We start from the raw sequence: 19,708 nt of genomic DNA on the forward strand, positions 1-19,708 counted from the left end.
AGCGCTCAGAAGTGTTGCACAAAAGACAACAGTGAGAACAAGTCAAAAGGCCAATGTTGTCCTATTCAATCACGGATTGTGCCAATGACAGAGGGAAGCGACGTCAAAAACTCAACATTTGATGCTTTGTTATCTTTGCTGTAGTTCCAAAGTTCGTAGAGTTATTGATTACAGCTTTAGCTTTGCTAAGCTAGCCTGCAGGCTAAGTCACGCAGGCTTCATCTCATAACAGTTTGGAGGGAGTAAGATCCGTGTTTTGTGTCACAGTATTATGTTTTCACATTCCTTAATCGATCTACGCCCTTTTGATAATCTTTTACAGATACTTCTAAAATGTTATTTTCAGGGCCCTCATGATGGCTCCAGATGTGGTCGGTGGGGAAATTGGTGATGCAGCTGCAAAGTCTCTATTTTCTAACAGCTGAGGGAATTTGGGATTACATGTGCAGCGTGTTTACGTCTGTTGAGGAATGGAGGTGTGTGTGTGTGGAGGAGATATGTGTGGAGATGACATTGCAAATAAGGAAAGCAACTTGAGAACAAACAGATTCCAGAGAGGAGATTCAACTTTTCCACTTTCGCACCAGTGTCCCACACATGAAGCATCTGAGCTGAGAAGCATCCAGAGCTCCTTTCGCCGACAGCGTTATCCTCACAGCCCAGACTAGACACCCGAAAAAAACATGAACACCTTCCCCTCTTAGTGTGAGTTATAGATTGTGAGCATCCAGCGGCACGGTGAAGAAATATTTACCTTTTGGAAGCTGAGTCAATTATTATTCCCAGCTTCACAAGCAGAAGGGAAGTGATGTGAGGGGAAGCAGCGAAGAGGCCAAACTGAGCAGAAGATCTTCAGGGTTTACCACGAGGGGAGCTTATATATGTATTTTCCATTTTTAAACATTTGAGGTTTACAGTGAATTGACTGTCTATGTATATACTGTATACTGTAACGCACAAGCATCAAAAATACACAATTTATACAAGCCAAACTCCTTGTTCCTTTATGTAAACCTTAAAAACTGGGGTGAGTGTATTTTGTAAATCACATACAATATATATATATATATGTATATATATATACACACTGAGTGGTGAATGTGTGTACAGTATGTGCAGTACAGTGTGTGATAACGTGTGTGGAAGCACCTGGAATTCTTGGAGAAGCTGTGGCCTTAAGATGATGACTACTGAATTCAGGATACAGCTGTTTGTTAATATTTTCAGATGGAGTTTCTGCTTTTTTCATTTTGTAATTTAATCAAATATTTTTCTTGGATAGGTCTGTTTCATTTTTTTATTTTATGTGACAATGGATTATTATTATTTATTTTATTTTCTTACCAATATTTGCAGACCTTTTCTCCTTGTGGACATCTTGACTTGGCAAACACAGTTATGTAATGTAATGACGTTAAAATAGCTGCAATTCAACTTCATATATTTAACCTGACTTCATGTTGTTTGGCAGAAGGTTATGTTTTGTTTTTTCGTAACCAAACGGTAGCGAGTGATGCAACAGTTTTCACAAAAAGGTATAAAGAAATATGCCAATTAGACCTTAAGACATTGCTTAAAACAACCTGTATAGCTGCATCTTATTTATGCTTTACATTGTTTTTGTTTCCATTTTTGCTGCTATTTTTTCATGAATGTAGCTAGCTAGCTTGCTAGCTGCAAAAAAAAGACGACATGAACATGTTTAACATCGCCTACGAAGCTTTGATTGGCCGATTGTTTCAAACAGCAGCCAATGAGCAAATGGTTGTCCTACTTGAACTACTGAAGAAGTCAGAGATGTGGGCAGAAGTTCTGAGGTCCACAGTGTCCCTGTTATAGAACATGCTGCTTTACAGGGCCCCCAAATAAAAACATCCATCATTAATGTGATCTTCACTTTTGCTTTACTGCAATGACGAGTCAAAATGTCTGCCACCAGAACGGCCTGCTGCTTAATGTGTGTGGATTCATGGCTGAACTGTACCTCAAAATAAAGTTTTGCAAAAACAGGAATGTAGCCAAACTGTTGAAAGATTTTGGAATTTTGAATCTTTTACACGTCTTAAAAAACGCGATTGCTAACAAGTGTCTTAACGTCCTCACCAGAACACTCGTCCTCCTTTAGCTTTGCGGTGGTGACGTGACGTCATGTGACCGTGGTGGAGTTCCTTTATAGCCAAACGTTTTCTGATCGATTGCATTCACGCTTCAAATGTCAGAAATGTGAAGATTGTTAATTTGTGAAGATTATCTTTCGGACCAAAAACTGTAAGTATCATAAATGTTTGTTTTCCACAGAGCTTATTATCTGCAAGAATCCAAAATCCAAATTTTGTTATTTTGTTTCTGTCCAGAGAACCAGCGCGATGCAAACTTGGCTGCAAAAATACGTCATCCCTGCAGCACTCTGTTTAGTTTTATAGATGAGAGAGAGGGAGGGATGAAAGAAATCCATTTTGAGTAGTTTTGCTTTGTTTGGGTGTTGTTTTGTGCCAGTACCCTTCAAAGCCTTCAGGCCTCGAACCCCCCCCCCCCCCCCCCCCAAAACAACCTAGATAGATCTGAGTCTTGCATACTTTTATTCATTTCTTTGAATGCTTTGTAAGGATGGTCAGAGCACAGAGGGGGGAGGGACCTTTACAAATGTCCATCACAGATATAAAGACCTTCCACATGTCAGAGCTCTGGTCCCCCTTTCACCAGACCACACCTGTACAAGATATGCAACATACAGAAAAATAAATAGATGCATGTTAAAGGGTCATTTTCATATACAAATATATTTTATGAAGCTTATTGTACAAGCATTTTCTGTTGTGTTTTTTTTTACCTACAGCCTAACATTTACAGGATAGGATTGAACAGTAAACTGCTGATATACTGTACTGTGTATGAATGTCTCTGAACTCTCCGAAAGACACCGGTGAAGTTTGGAAACGGGTTTGAGTCTCAATCGCACCAAGAGAAGAAAAAAAGGCCACAAAAACGACTCGTCAGTCGTCGTCGTCTGCACTGTTGTACTGGCACAACCAGAGGACGCCGCTTCATTCTACAGCACGCGCTGATAGAACCTGTATTGGCACAAGATGAGGAAGCACAGACTGGAAAAAAAAGTGTCAGTACAAAATATATAAAGTTAAAAAATCTGCCCTTCGCTATTGACACAAAATAAATGTCTCTGAGATATCAAAATACGTTGAGAGTAAATTCCACTGGCGATCATGCGTATCAAAAGAATCTGCACTATGTTCTCTCATTGTGGAAACGTTTTTCCAGCTACTTGCTTTGACTTCAACTTCATTGCAAACTGAGTTCAGTTCTCCGAACAGGTGACGAATCAAGTCAGACTGTTTGGAAATCAGAAATCCACCCATTCAAGAGGCACTTCTATCTCAAAGAGACATCACACCGTCATCAACATATAGTGAGCTATGTACAAAAACAATATACAAGTCTATGGAAAAAACAGGTTTGCTGCTATATTTCAGACTATTTGCTCTGAATAAATATTTGGTTTTATGAACTGACATCAACGCACAACTCAAGGCAACATTACGACGTGTTCACTGCTCATCCTGGTTGTTCGATGTTGACCTGACGTGATCGAATAACCGTCATGATTTATGTAGAAAACAGATCAGCTCTCCCAGATCATTTATTATATTACATGTATTGCTCAACTTTTTTTTTTATCGGAATCTGATGAGAAAATCTGAGTGAAAACTGGGTATTAAAATCCCAGAGGCATTCTTAATCATGTTGACGAACTCTGGCGCATAACGCACGGCTCATTTCAGTTTGCTCTTATTAGAAGAAACACTTTAAGAGCCGACGAGGACAAAGTTTACTTTAAACTACAGATCACAGGTTCTTTTCTTCGAGCTAAAACTACATTAGCTATTTTCAACCTATTTTGTTATCTTAGTTGATGAAAACAGATTTCTAGAAGCATTCTGGCAGTTTAAAAGAGTTTTTCTTCATAAAAGTCATTCTATGCTGTAAATTCATACATTTAAACAGGAAGTCACGGCAACATGTTCTGAACTTCAACAATGCCAAAAACAAATAGTTTCAGCCTGATATCAGGCTCATTGGAACCATGAGTATTAATCCTTTATGCCCGCCAAGTCCCACGACTTATTCGATTTCTTTCTGAGCTCATCAGGATTTTTTTAAATATACACACACATGAAATGAATTTTAGATGGCTGTGGTTTAACACTTGTATTAAACACACAGTGACAGCCCTTGTTCAACGTCGTACTTTCTCCTTTTGATACGCCGCATCCCTTTATCTTTCAAAATCACATCTGAAGTTTGCTTGTAAAACATCTTCTTGGCGTAAAAGAAATGGTTTAATGGGTCTCCTCCAAAAACTCCGCATATAATAAACTCTTAAAATGTGGGTTCTGTACAACAACGGAGCAGTGATGTAAAACACAAATACGTACGGCTGTCTACTGTACCGTCACAATGTCTGGCTTTGGAATCTAATATATCTCTCTATAGCAGCCAAGCCAATAATTATACAATAACTTCTCATATAGTGAATAACACAGTGATAGTACAGACATAAATACATACAAATAGTAACAAAAAACCATGCAAGTGCGAGCATAGGTGACTTGGCGGCGACGACCAAAGGACAACTTCAAAGCTGTGAAGGAGAGAAAGACGAGGCGTTGGTTCAAACATCCCTTCAGTTCTCGTCTCTCTTACGCCTCGATCGGTGTTTGTATATCGTGATAGCGAGTTTACGATTCAGTCGCCCAACGGATAACCGAGCAGCGGAGACATGACGATAAAACCGCGGTGTCGTTGGTGAAGTCGGAGCGTGGAGTGTTTCCTCTACGGGAGGATAACTCACGCGACTCCTTTCCTTCCCACGAAGGACGAGCCTCCTCTTCACCTGGAACAACAGGCAGTAGCTCTCCTACAGTGCGAAGGGGAAGTTGTGTCCAAACGGGTGTTTGTAAGTGAATGAGTGTCCGAGGATCGGGAGGAGAGGGTGTCGTTTGGGGCTGCATGTGTGTCGATATATATTTTTTTTCTTTTCTGTGAGTTTTATGTGAACAGGCATTCAATGACATAAACAATAAAATAAAAAACTATCTACAGGCGCATGAATCTACAGTCATGTTGGGGTAGACTTTCAGCACCACGTTCTTGTCCTCGTCGAAGAAGAGGATGCTGAGGGAAGACATCTTCTCCGGGACGCAGCACGGCTCGGGGATGCCGGGGACGACGCCCACCGCCCGCACTATGCTCTGGATGGTGGCGTGGTTAGAGGGCTTCAGAGCCTGAAGGGACAACAAGGATACAAAAGGATTTAATGTGGCCAGAAAAGAGACAGACATTTTGTATTGCAGACGTCCATAATAAAAACCAATCACTTTTAGAAGCAAAAGTTCCATTGATGCACTTTGATTCCTGATTGTTTTGTAGCAGAATGTGTTTGTTTCGCACCTTGTGACATGACTTTCTTTTTAAATGCACGCAAAGAGAAGATTTCTAACAACTTGGGTCTTATATATACTGTTTTGTTCCTTTTGCGAGTTAATTGCCAAGACCACAGAGAGCGATGTCACCAAAAAGAAGTCTGACAGGGTGAAAAACAGAGAGCGGCCAGACGTTCAGGTTCTTTAAAACCCCATTTAACAAATTTACTTTGAGGAGAAAGAGGAAGTTAACGGTATAAACATCAGCCAAATACAGTTCACAGACCGAGTTCCTAGTTGAGTTATGAACTACCGTGCTAAAGGTAGTGGAATGAGGGAAGTGTGTTGTGTGCTTACATTCGGTTTCACTTCCAATTAAAGTGGTTTAAATAATCTTGCGTTTACTTTCACCAGCATCATAAAACTGAACTGGGTTGAGTCTTAACTTTCCACGAGGAAGTTGTTTAATTTTTGTTTCAAATGTAATCTTTCTTAATTTGAAGCTAGTTTTAAAGTTTGCTGCAACATGATTTAAAGTTGAGCCATGAATTAATCTGGTTTAAAAATCAGTCCTTGTCGGTGCAACCTAGCCTCTGTGTTTTACAGCATCTATCCTTGAGATCATATTGCAGCCAGCGTTCATAGCTATCAATTGCATTTTGATGAGGAACTTATTTTCTCCCCACTTCCGTTTGTTTTAGGAACCGTAGTCCGGGTCGGGGTGGATGTTTGTGTCAAACAAACACAGAACTTTCACCCAGGAGAGCGCTGTCTGTGTCCCGTGTGAAACTAAAGCTCAAACTGATTTTAACTGACGTCCGTAACTTAAATAACGTAACGAAGAACTTACTCTAAGTCGAGCCGTGATGTTTTTAACTAAACATAACCAAGTAGTTTTGTTGCGTTTTGTTTTGTTTGTTTCACTTTATAACATCAATCACATGTTTAAAACTGCGTAATCTGGGAGAAATATCAGTTTCTCTGAAAACATAACTGAGGATGCAATTTAGTTCTATGGGAACGCAATTTAGTAAGAGACGGGTTTGATGTAGCACACAATTAACAGAATGTCCAACAAGCAGCTACAGCGAGATCAAAACCTGACTGCTGTCTCCGTCCCCAGCAGTTCACACACCTGATCAGCTGCTTCATGTCTTAGCAGGGTCCAATAAGTGACAGGGCACCTTTTAATAGCAGCTATTAACAGCTTCTAAAACTTCAGGCTGTCAGCGGAGAAACAACATCACAGGATCACAGGCAGAAAGCCTACAGGAGAGGGAGGGGGTCGCCTCAGGCCCCACTTCTGGGACTAATTACGTCCGACTACAAAGGCCGGCGACTCCGAGGTAATGAATTAAGTGGATGGATCTCGTGCATTCCGGCCATGTTTAAAATACCTGTGATGTTATCTTGCCACGGGTGGGCCGCAAGCTCCGAGGGGAGCTGATGTTTAACAGGTTTCTTTATTTCTCTCACTTCTTTGTAAGTTCTTTCAAATGTGTGAATGTTTCCTGAAGAGAAACTTTAAGGAACGGACTCAAACCGAGTTGCTTCCTCAAAGGTGCTTGTCCGTTTTCCAGGAGCACGGTTATAAAGTTGTATTGATTTTTAAATGTTCAGGTCAGCCACCTGCCCTTCAGGACGTTGTTCATCTGAGCCGGACTATTTGTCAATTTTTGCTGTAGTTTGAACACATTTACCGCATGTTTGGTAAAGTTGGACTTCGCTTTGGACTAACCTGTTTCTTTGTATGAAATAAAGTGAGTTCTGATGCGTATCTTTAAAGATTTAATGACCGTAAGATAAACTGTAGAAGATAAAAGCATCAGCTACCACTCTATCCTGGAAGTTGAAGATAAAAGCAGATGGCACACATTTATCTCGGTTTCTTTGTCATTATCATCTATAATAGAAGACAGATCGGCTTCAGGGACTTCTGATATTAATGTTATCCAAGTGAAGCTGCTCTGTTTACATAATGTATACCATACTGGCTGAAGAAAAGCCCAGTCTTATGTACTGCATGTTGAGTTCTGGCGTCATATCATGTGTGTTGTTAATATGTATCTGAACCAGAGCATCTAAAGCACATTTATATAAATATTCTTGTTGACAAAACAGATTAAGAAGCAGGCAAAAGAACTGAAGGTTTTAAATCTGAGGTTCAAATTGAAAGAAAAACTAATGAATCTATTGGCAGAGAAGAAACAAAACCCAGTCGAACAATGGTTCCAACCCTTTTGACTTGTGACCCCTAAAAAACCAAAGCAATGTATTATTGTAACCCATTGACACAAGTTGCATTTGTCTACGGTTTTGAGTAAATTCTAAAGGCCTAAAACCGTCAAATAAACCAGTTATTGCAAGAAAACCCACAATTTTGGTGGAACATCTGGAGAACTTTGCCTGCTTTCCCCTTACTGACCCCTCCGGTTGGCAACCATTGCAGAAGTGCTTCACGAGAGTCTCACCTTTGGCATGGGGAACTGGCAGGACCCTGAGCAGTAGTAGGCATCGAACGACTTGGGTGATATAATCCATTCACTCCATCCGATGTCGGCGAAGTCCACTTTCAGGTATCTCCGAGCGCAGTTCCTGGGCTCGTTCCACTGCTTCTTTCGCGCCTTTTTAATCGTCTGCTCGTCGTACTGCAGCAGAGGCATCTTGTGCCGCTGATTCTTGCGCGTTTTTTTGCGCGGCCGACGGGCCTGCTTGTTTTCGAAAGGCTCGTACGGGCTCGCCTCGTCCCACCCGGGCGTCTCGTACGGATACTCAGGTCCGGGGAGTTCGTTGTTTTGCAGCGGGAGCAGGATGTTCACCGAGCGCTTGCCTCTGGGCGACGGCTGCTGCTCTTGTTCCGTGTCGTTTCGCTCACGCAGTCCCAGTTTTTGGAAGCCGTGCGAGACGGAGGCCTCCCCTCCCACCGGGTGGTGCCTCTGGAGGGTGGCTACCACGCTCTCCGGTTCTGAAATGGCCGAGTCGTTGGCGTAGACCAGGATGTAGGGCGAGCGGTCGGACAGGAGCTTCTTCCACGGCTGGGGCCCTTGTGAAGCCACGTCGATCCCAATGAGCAGCTCGCCGTGCTGTTTGGCCTGGTCGACCACGCGGGTTACGTCCTTCCACTGCCAAGATATGAAGTCCCTGTAGAGGGTGGACACGTTGATCCGAAAGTGTCCGAGAGTCCTTATCTTGTTATCCACAGAGGCGAAGCTCCAGATGACCATGTGGATGTGGTTGTGCCTCCGGGGGCCGTGGCGAACACAGCTTTTGGACCGGGAGCAGCCAGTGGTGCTGTTGTGAAGGTCTCCGATGTAATAATGAAGAGTGGCGGACAGAACGTCCTCCGACTTGGTGAGGGAGGTGAGGTTGAAAATCTGCAGCTGCTTCTTGTTTATCGTACCTGTGTATATGATGAATAAAATAATTTACACAGCTGTACAAGACATCAGTGTTTTTACTTTTTCCTGATCCAACATTTTCTCAGTCACACAGATATTGTTGCATTTATTTGCCCAGGTTATGAAATATCCGTCTCCATCTCAACACTCTTTAAACACTACGCTACACTTTTAAAAGGCAGCTTTTCTTAAAAAGATAGAAGTTTCACTGAAAACCTTCCACAGTGACATCTGTGGACCATCCAGAGGAACCAGGACAGAGCCTCTGGAAAGATCTGTTTCTGTTTACTTTAAAAAAATATATGATATTTAAATTCTTTAAACTACACAACTGAAATTCCACTCATCTCCATTGTTGAGGGATGGAAGCAGAAATCTCAAATATCTCAAAACGTTGGCCATTAAGTGTCTGCGTGGCTAGATACCACTGAGGGTGAGAACATGTGTTTGTGATCTGTGAACTGACCCTTTATGTGCTTATGACATACAGCCACCAGGCGATAGGAGGCAGTATAATCTCACAAACTCTGACCCTATGTGGAAACTGGTCGTCTTTAAGTTAATGCTGCACACGTCCAAGTGATAATAACACAGCGTGGCCTGAAAGCAATTTAGAGTTTATAAGAGATACGTTATTAGTAAAAGTTCCTGGTGGAAACACTAATAAAAGCATCTTAAAATGCAGAAGCTCACTGCGGTGAAAAACTCTCCAGTTCTGCCGCAGTATACGGGCAGGCTGGGCAGCGGCCAGATGTTGGCTCGGGGGAAAAAGAAAAAGCGGGTCCAGATTATCTGACACTGAAATGTTAAGGTGAGAAAAAAAAATATGTCGGGAAAAAACGATTTTGCATGCAGAGCTCTGATGCGGAATATCTGCTACTGGCGCAGGGAGGGAACGGGTAACAGGTTGATCACACTCCCATGACTGGATCAACAGGTGTATCTCGGTGTCAGCACGTGAATGTGAACGGCACCAGTTTTCACGTTTAAAAAAAATCGATTTTAAAACTTAAATCAGGATAATAAACATGTTTCTCCTTAAATGCTAAAAATCTTTTTTTATGTGCCTAAATTGCGCACAATGTATGTGGCCACGCAGCTGGGTGCACTTGTAAAGGGCGGATTATTTCACTTGAAGGCAGAAGACGTTGTCAAATCCAGTTTATACAAACCAAAATGGTAAACTCTTTCCAAATCAGTGTTGTTAACGTGCGTAAAACTTTGGACACCTACCCCAGTGCGCTTTGAAGCTGCGGACAGTATTGCCGTCCTTGAAGGGAAACCCAGCCCGGTTGTACTTCGCGTAAAGCATCTGCATGTGTTCCGTCATTGTATCCTGTAATAGCAGGTCCCGGTCGTCTTTCGCGGCCTGCTTATCATCCTCCGAGCGCGTAAAATCCACCTTCCGACTGACGGGGAAACTGTCCGTTTTCAGCATCGCGCAGTATCCAACGCACAGATAACTCCATCCGTACAGCAGCACGACCACAAACCGAGAGTGGAGAGCCATGCTCGAGCCAAAAGTGAAGGTAACAGCAGAAAAAAAGTCACAGTTGTAGGAAAACCTAGCACGTTTCCAAAAGTGGCATCTATCTCCAAAAAGACATATCATCACCTAAGGGGTCCCCTCTTAGAAAGTGATACATCACCTTTTGACACCAGCTACAGCAAGAGAGGAAGGTGGGCAAGAAAAAACAGTTATCCAAGTTGTCTTTTTTGTATTTTGGAAAGTTGCAGGTCTCAACGTGTTACAGTCAGTAAATGATAAAAGTTCCGGCGCACTGCAGAAGGTGTAACGGAACAGATGCGGCAGAACTAAGCCGCTAAAACAGCGACGCTCTTGGTTTCGTGTCCGAGCTCTGAGTTGATTTCAGGACCAGCAGCCAACCGTCCCCCCGTCTCAGCTTTCATTGAAGGTAAAGCATGTTGTGCTTGGTATTATAGGACTTGTGAGACCAGCTGGGTATTCCTCACACACACACACACACACACACACACACACACACACACACACACGCGCGCGCGCACACACACCCAAAGAGAGAGAGAGAGAGAGAGAGAGAGAGAGTTTCCTGTTCAAGATACTTTTACGCACATTCAGCCTGGGGACAAATTATCGAATGTTATCTTGAGCTGAAGGAGGCTGTTTTGTCAGTTGATTCGAGACGGATCTTTTAAAAAAAACGTTTCATTGAAAGGACATTCCACCGATTTATTGAAGTGATTTTTTTTTGTTGTTGAATATCTAAACTGCTGCCACAGAGCAGCCCCTCCGTGCGTAATTTCTACTCCGCAGAGCTGTGCGTCTGGGCCGCGCTGCTGCTGAATGCAGCGGGCTTATTCTCGGCATTAAAGGCTCTCTCCCCTATTTAGTTTAGTTCAATGGAGTTAAGCACACACATCCTGTACCATCACGGTCCGATCCGGATGCTGTACTGTGCCCCCCTCCCCACCGTCCCCCCAAAAAACAGCCCATCCAGGCGGGGTTTAAACGCCCAGCCGCCCCCAACCCTCCACCCCCACCCCGCCACTGGGCTTCTCTTTCAGGGGCACTCGGGAGGAAATGATTAGGGCATTTCCCCGCCCTTGGACATCTGATGGCAATAATATTAGCATGCCGTGTCCATCGTAGCAGTCAACACACTGAGCGGGTTTAACCCCTTCGACCGGGAGGAGATGGGCAGCAGAGTGAAGTAACAAGAACCTGACTGGAATAATCAATCAATGAATCAGAGCTCTCTCCCCCAGACCTGTAGTGCATAGACATAAAGGAGATAAGCAAGATAAAAGATCCATCACTACAACTTTGGAAGACACCAACTTGGTTTGTCTGACTCGTACTGCAGAAGCCTCGTATTAACTTCAAATAAACTTTGTGATCAATTTATTTTACTCAGAACTGTGGATCTGGTGCCCCATCTCTTAAATAGGAATAATCATAGCAAAAAAGAACTGTTCTAATGTACACATGTGCATCGGACTGTTGTTTCAAAACTCATGTTTTAATCCAATAAAGGAACGTAGTCAGGAGCTCTTCTCAAAGAGGGCCCTGAAGCTTTCTGATTGGAGCAAATCACAAAAAGACGTCGTAATTAGAACATTTATTGAGTTTAAATTGTCGTTGTTACTGCATTAATGATACATGTGAGTGTGAACATGACCATGCACAGCATGATTCAAATTGGGCTTGTTGATCTTTTTTGTTGTTGTTTTACTGCCGTTTTCAGTAACTCTGATGAAAAAGTGAAGTTGTTTAAACAATCTGAATAACGGTGAATTCATTTAGTTTAACATATTGATGAATGCAGTTGTACACGGCCACACGTTAACATTTGATGCAGAGTCCAGCGTTGCATTGTCTGAACATCACAACTGTTACCAGCCAGACACATCTATAGAATATATGAATCCAAGTCATCAGTCCTTAGTGCTTTGATCAATAATGTCATCTTTTAGACATGTGAATCTCCACCGTGCCATAGCGTCATTATGTGTGCTTCAAATTTGAGTTGATGCAGAACTTTTCAAATGCTGCTGGTTATTAATGTCAAACACAAAGACGCTGTTAAAACAGAAGTCAAACTTCATGAAGTGACATGACATAATAGAAATACTTTAACCATAAAATAACCATTTAGATATCAATTAAAGTCTTATTATAATTAAAAGAATACACAGTTCCTCCAAGAAGAAGGAGAAACGTCTTGATGAATTGAAGTTGACAACAGCAAAACTATATAATAACGCTCCGTTTACAAACTCTCACACAACTCCTGCAGTTTAATTAAAGTTCGTAAACGGATGTTTTTATAGTTTTACTGTTGTTAAACGCGGCCCCGACGAGAGAAGAACAAGGTTTTCTTAAAGAATTGAAGATAACACGTGGTGAGGAATCAATAATACACAAACTGTCATTTTGTGGGTGAAGTATTCCTCTGAGCTTGTTTTATAGAGAAGACTAAATAGTGCCTTTAATATCTCGGTCCCAGTTATCCACCTCTTTACCTCATGTTGTGTGTATTAGGGGCAAATCTGGCCTCAAACTAATAAACCACGCTTCAGTTAAAAAACCGACAGCTTAAAAGCCCAATAAAAGAAATGAAGAGGGAAATAACCATTTAAATGAGACTTTATTGTGAAATCATGACTATTTACAGACACACCATCCGTCTGGGTGAGTTCCAGCAACTAGTTTGGTCTTTAGGTTTGGTCTTCCACAGAGAAGTAGCGTTTCATGAGCGACACTTGCTTGTTGTTCGTCAGTCCATCTGCATTTTAAAAGTGCCTATTTTGTTCATGCGCACATCTGCTGTTTTGATTGGTAGGTGTTTCGGAGTGACTGATTCCACGTTCGGGGGAGGGGGAGAGAGAGCAGAGCGGGCCGTTTCATCACCATCACCGGGCCACATGAATGAGCCTGTAAACCTTAAACAGCTGTAGATGACGGGGAAATGTTCATTTGCCACCCGGCTGGTTTGTAGTTCTGACTACCAGCACATGAGAACACAAAGCAGGGCAGATAGAGAGATAGTCAGCCCTCACCCCGAGGTTTCATCTGGCTTTTTAGAGCAAATGACATTCCCGACACAATCATTCAGCCTCATTTGAATGTGCTTCTCATCCTCGTTAGTCCAGTTAGTTTTGTTGTGAGCACAGCAAAGACTAACCCCTTTTTAGTTTTACAGCCGTTTTGACATGAAAAGCTCAAAATAGATGTAAAAAAATGTATTTTCAAAGACAACGAAAACACACGGATGGAGAACATCAAATCAAGCACCCAGTTAATACCATGTTTCTTATAACTCCTGAAGACTTTCACAAACTTTTATCTTCATCACCCAAGAACAGGCCCACAATTCACTTTAGAAAAACACCACCGACTAAGAAAAGCCCAAACCAGGCCCCCATTCCCCAAACCCCAGCCTTTACAGAACCAGAACCCACATCCCCGTGTCACCGCACATATTGTTTCAATGAGGCTAACCGGCTCTGATTCAGTCACAACAGACAAACAGATGCAGGCTGCAGAGGGCGGCTCAGGGGTATTAGAGGTTTTGTGTTGGAATTAACGAATTTGTTTAAACCTCGTAACTTTCAGCGATAAATTGCAGCTGAATGGATGCGGGCGAATAAGTACAAAGGCACGTTCCACTTTGTCGGTTTAAAGGAATAGTTCAACACGTTGGAGCATTTTGATTTATTGCAGAGAGTCAGATGAAAAAAGCATTCTTCTGTCTTTGCATTTTTATTAAACTACAGTCAGGAGACAGTTATCTTGGCATGATGGGAAGACAGGAAGCAAGGGAGAAACAGCCTGGCTCTGTCCAAAACTAAAAAAAAAAAAGATGTTGTCTTGGCCGGGAGAGCAAGACCCCCCCCCCCCCCCCCCCCGCCCCAGGAAGAGGCTGTCATATGATGCCATTGACTTGGACTCATTGGGAAAGAGACCTTTTTAAATCATCGGATCATTTCTTTTGAGGTAAATCGTCTTCCCAGTACGAACACATGAATAGTCCTTATTTAAAATCATAAAGTCCTGAAAAGTTGTAAAATGCACAATAGATGAATCCAGAGTTATTTTCTTTCCGACGTTCATGTGACAGAGAACGAGGATGGACCGAGGGCTGAGGAGGCGGGGTTAAAGGAAATGCTTTTTTTGCTTCATGCACCACTGAGCAACTTTCATGGACTGAACGGGACCCCCGCCTCCCCCTTGTGGAACCACAACTCTGGCTTTAGTTTGGATTAAACAAACGAGATATAACATGCTAGTTATTGAGCTGGAGAGGTGCTGGTGGGCATTCCCCCCTGTTTCAAGTCTTTATGCTAAGCTAAGCTAACCAGCTTCTGGCTGTAGTTCCATATTTCCCACACAGACGTGAGAGAGGTCTCTTCTCACCCAACTGTCAGAAAGAACATGTCAAACTATTCTTTAAAAGACTATTGTTTGTGTTGTTCTTCATGCCATTTTGGTAAGTAATATAACTGTACATCCGTGCAGGACTTTGTTTTGGGGAAGCAATTAAAAGAATGGAGAAAGTGCATTGCTGTATGTATAGAAATGGACCCTGTGCACATTGGTTAGAACTGTACACAGATGCCCCTGTATTTGTTTTCTCATAGACGGACATAACATTACTTGAGGTGGGGCTGATTTTTACCATGAGCTTCAATAACAAAAACATGTGAATCCAGAAATGGAAAGGGAGAAAAGTTGCTCGAAGTCTTCTGCACCTCCTAAATAACTCCTAAAGCAGGTTGTTTGCAGAGTTGTCTTCCATCAAAAGAAAATGCCATATAGTGAATGACTAATATGTAAATGACAGAGCACTTTGATGTCCTGTAAAGTGTGTCTTACATCTGGGAACATGCGGAATGCTTTAAGCCCATTACCCATTCTTCCAGTTGGAGCTACCGCAGCCTGGGGGAGGACATAAAAGCAACCCCCGTCATCTTTCAAAGCTCTTTCGCCTTTAATTTGTTTAGACAAACAGCCAGAAACAAGCCAGGCCAAACGGTGGGACGACCCCGAGCAGGTTACCATTCCTTCAGGGAGCGCCAATGAAACAGAGCCGAACTGGGTCTTCACTATATGGAACATAGAAGAATTTAAGGCCCAAAAAAAAACTAGCATGAAATTTCAGGTTATTTGCAAAGTTGTCCTTGTAGTCCATCCACTTGTTCCCTTGAGAACTCTCAGTTTAAATCCACTGTAGCACCTCCACCCAGATGGCTTGCATGATATGAGGGCAACAGATTGCAAATGACGGTGCAACTACAGCAGCTCGGTCAAATTAGAGGGTTCCAGAGCTCTCCAATATGTGCCATATGTACGAATGTGTCGGCAGCGGCCTCTGAAGCTTAGACAGTCCTAACGTTGTGGTCGTAGATGACGGCATGGATGTAGAGGTCCGACTGTAGGAAGGTCCTGTTGGAGTCCTCACCCGGACCAGACTGGAACCCAGCACAGAGAGTTAGAGCAGTTAGAGGAGGGCTTGTTTGGACAGCGTTATCTACAGTCTATAAAGTGAATTTCCACCTTGTTTCATTCACATATAGCAGCCGTCTGTGTTTAGTGTGCCTGAATGTGTGTTTATGTGACAGTTTGGACTTGGACTGATCTCAAAATGTAACAACAAGTCAAGTCCTTTCTCTTAAGTTTCTTTAATGGAACACTTTTGCTGTGGACGCAGCTATTCCCAGCACCTCTTGTGCCTTTCCATTGACTTTATATACATCTGTACCCTCTTCTAAAATTTTCTTCACTGTCAGTCTAAACACACAGTGACATGTGAGGTTTTTAAACCAGCATTGAGCTATTTTGGACTTCTTGGGGGCAGAGACTCTCCCGAATATACCGCTGGCTTTTCAACATGTTAGCAGATACTCTACTTAAAGCTGAAACATGCTTCTCTGGGCCGCACGGAGATGAACGTCACCGAGGGTGGTCCGGAGACATTTAACATTTCCAATCAGCTCGCTTGAGGCAAAGGTCCGCACAATGTATTGTTGAGATTTGGGAGTTGTGCACGTCGACTCCTCTGCAACCTGCCGTTACCCACAACACCCTTCTCTACAATTGTTTTCAAATCTTCAGAAATGCATTATTCCACTTTTAGTTGCTAGATATTCCACCTCTAAACAAGCTAGTTGCTAACTTTTTCTGTGTGCCATTTAGTGCCGAGCAGGTAGTCTGAATCTGAGCTTGTTTACTGAAAATAGCCATATGTCGTCCTGTATTTGTTTGACTGATCCACCAATGGTCTCTCCTACTTTCTCGCTCTTATTACTATACGTCAGTTTCTTTGACAGTCTAAATAATGGCGCAGACGGGTTCACGTTGGAGTTAGTTGAAAGATCGGTGTGTCTCATACGGTATCACGACGCCAAGCACCATTGACAAGTGTTGGTTTGGCGCCCTGAGAGTGAGAACAAGCTGCAATTTTAATATAAAAAAATATCTCTTAATGGTGGTTTGAAATGTGAAAGCTGCCATAGATAGTCGTTAGTTATTAAACAAAACCTCAGATATCCAGAACACATCTCTTTAGAAATATATTAAATGGGGAGGCCAAGTGCAACATTATTTGACGGTGACTGTAATTGTTCATTTTCCAAGATGTTTTGTGTTACCCGGGATGTCAAATGTGACACGGCCCCACCGCTAAGATGTGAAGCCACTACCAGCTGGGAACATTTATTCAAGGCTAAGTGTGTCAAAAGCTTCTCGTGGGAGTGGATCCATAGCCAACCATTACACTCAATTTACACTTTTACCTCAAACACACTTGTGGGTGTCCTGATAAGTGAGGCGGTCTTCCTTCGCGAGTTCAAAAGAGCATCAATCAAAAAATAGGCCAATAAAAAACAACTTCATAGACACATTAGGGGAAATGCTGGTTAAACTAAATGATAAGCAAACTGTTTTTACAGAAACTAAAACGTGTCATTAACACTCTCGCCATCCAAGCGACTTAAAAACTAGATTGAATCAAGACATGGTCATAACAGAAATATGACAACCCCTCCAACCCCCAACCCACTCTCTGGCTGGGACCATTGGTATGACAATGGCAGAAAAACAAACAAACCACCCAAAATGAGTTGATGCGAGCCTTGATTTTGGAAGGTTCCGCTGCGGATCTGTGGTCACATGAGCAGCTAGTGAGCTCATGGTGGGTTTGAAAGCCGGATGGTTCTGTGCTGCTCCATGCCGAGCCCAATCTGGGCTGATCTGAGCAGGGTTCTGGGCACACGGGTGGTTTGCTGTGTCTGGCTTCCTATGCCTTCTCTTGTGTTTTTAATAGACAGCCTGGTCGGGGCGGTGCTCGACCGCAGCTAGAACACTGTGCTGCCATTTTGGCGCTTGGCCTCAAAAACGCAGTCCCCACAGCTCTGTCTGCAATTTCAAAATAGTTCAGCCCCACACCAACTACTTCCCTACCCCCCCAGCAAAGAGGGGGGGGTAGGGAATAAAAACCAGTCTGTCAGTCGTTATTCTTCCAGGGCTCCTGTCAGACTGTTGAGTGTGGAGGAAGCACCTGTCTCGACCCCTTGATCCTCCGTTCTTTGTGCAGGTGGAAAGCAAATATCTTTCCCTCCCACTGATTTCTTTCCTTATCTCAGTTTCTCCGACTGATTCTCTTATACACCATTAGAAATAAGGGTTCCAAACGGGTTCTTCCTCAAGGGCTGAAGCCCTACGCAGAACTTTTTTTTTAAGAAAGTGTTTTTAAAGGGCTCTTTGTTTGACTAAAAGTTCAATTAAGAACCATTTCTATCTAAAGAACCCTTTTTGGAAGATACAGTTCTCCAAGAATTGTTGTAAACATGGGTCTTAAAAGAGAACGCCCACCATCCAGCCAACACAAACCCCACAACTGTGATTGTGAACCAGGATTGTTGTGGGCTGGCCCTGTAGGGTCCGGGATGAAACTCTTGGAATTTAAAAGAGTTCTCGGTAGAAATGCCCTGGGTGGGTTCTAGATGAATGAGCTCAATATATAAAATACAAAAGGGTTCTTGTTAGCACTCTTAGAAGGTGGATAGATCCTGGATAAAACCACCATAGAAGGGTTCCCTGAAGAATCTCCTAGGGGGATCTGGGTGGAACCTTTCCAATATGGTTCTAGGTAGAATTAATGTTGGGTTTTAGGTGGAACCCTCTGAAAGGGTTCCAGGTGGAAACTTTTCAAAAGGTTACCAAAAAGGGTTCTCCTATGACGACAAGCCAAAAAACCCTCTATGGTTCTAGTTAGCGCCTTTATTTCTTGGAGTTTGGGTTCCCTCTGTCTGATGTCTGAGGTTAATTAAGACTCGCTAAAAACTAAGCAGTTGGTAAAGTTGTCAGGGAGGTGAAAAATAACTTTTAATATTTTTGCATTTGATAGTTAAAACATTAAACATTGTAAAAAGAAATATGGACACTGAATGCAACAAAAGGAAAACAGGATGTTGTGGGTACTTGGCAAGTCACCTGAACCACATAGACAACTAAATGAGTTTTTAAAGAAGTCCCTGGTGCCAAAGAAAAGGCTTTGAACAGAGTTTTAAGCCCCATAGCCTTGTTTCTGTCCTGGGACATTTTTACAGCCGTGGAACAGGTGAACTGATCTAATTAGCAACGCCATTTGTCTCCCTGGGGCTTAGAAACAAAGCAGGACAACAACAACAACAACCTACCAACGGGTCCACATTCAGGATCTTTTTGTCCCTCTTGTTCTTGAAGAGAAGGCCGTTAGGGTCGTCGTAAATCACCTCAAAGTTTGGGCTCGAGTTGGACGCGGACACCTGTGTCCTCCAGTTGTAGTAGCTGTGTAGAGAAGGTAACAGTAAATGTTAGATGACTGAGTTGAAGACATTTCTGATGCATAAATGTGGTTTCAAACAGTGAGGGGGTTACTCAATGCAGTGGGACAGTGGAAGCCATCCCTCTCTCTCACTTTTGGGAGCAAAGTTGTTTGGGAAGAGTTATTTAGAAAGATTACATTTAGCCGTTTTTAAAACTGCTGCAAGTATAGAAAGGTAACTACATGACACACAGCAGTTTTGTGGTTTGTTTTTGCTTTTGTGGGCCCACACAGGCACGTTGCTTCACAGAAACACATTTTAAAAACCCATGTATTTCAATGAAAGGATGCCTGCCACCAATAGCATTCAGGCAGGGCGGTGACATGCTTATACTTTTTGTTGAAAAGTTTAAAACAGGTCAACTTTGAATGAGACAACTGTGAACCAGGAACACAAATCTGTATTACCACTGACTTTGCACTCTGTTTATCCCCAGTAACAGCTGTCAGGTTGTCATTGGCAATAATTTTGAGAAATTGACAGAAAAATTGACAGAAGCATCAAGAGCTTTCTTTTAGGTTG

The 19,708-nt window shown here is 42.7% G+C and overlaps 2 protein-coding genes across 2 annotated transcripts in view; both read right to left on the bottom strand.

Moving 5' to 3' along the window:
* Positions 1-5,108: 5,108 nt before the first annotated feature.
* Positions 5,109-10,346, bottom strand: bmp3 (bone morphogenetic protein 3). Its single transcript, XM_076104927.1, has 3 exons — positions 10,070-10,346; positions 7,910-8,838; positions 5,109-5,300 (listed from the first exon to the last, which is right to left on the bottom strand). The coding sequence occupies exons 1-3, from the start codon at positions 10,344-10,346 to the stop codon at positions 5,109-5,111; spliced, it is 1,398 nt and encodes a 465-aa protein (XP_075961042.1).
* A 5,351-nt stretch (positions 10,347-15,697) lies between these two features.
* Positions 15,698-19,708, bottom strand: part of cfap299 (cilia and flagella associated protein 299) — a 68,661-nt gene continuing 64,650 nt past the window's right edge. Inside the window, exons 5-6 of the mRNA XM_076104352.1 lie at positions 19,019-19,148; positions 15,698-15,790 (exon numbers count right to left, since the gene is read on the bottom strand). Coding sequence (XP_075960467.1) covers positions 15,698-15,790; positions 19,019-19,148 — 223 coding nt within the window. The remainder of the gene's footprint in view (positions 15,791-19,018; positions 19,149-19,708) is intronic.

Source organism: Anarhichas minor, unplaced genomic scaffold, assembly GCF_050575085.1.
Source record: "Anarhichas minor isolate MPS153535 unplaced genomic scaffold, ASM5057508v1 ptg000030l, whole genome shotgun sequence".
NCBI classification, from domain to species: Eukaryota; Metazoa; Chordata; class Actinopteri; order Perciformes; family Anarhichadidae; genus Anarhichas; species Anarhichas minor.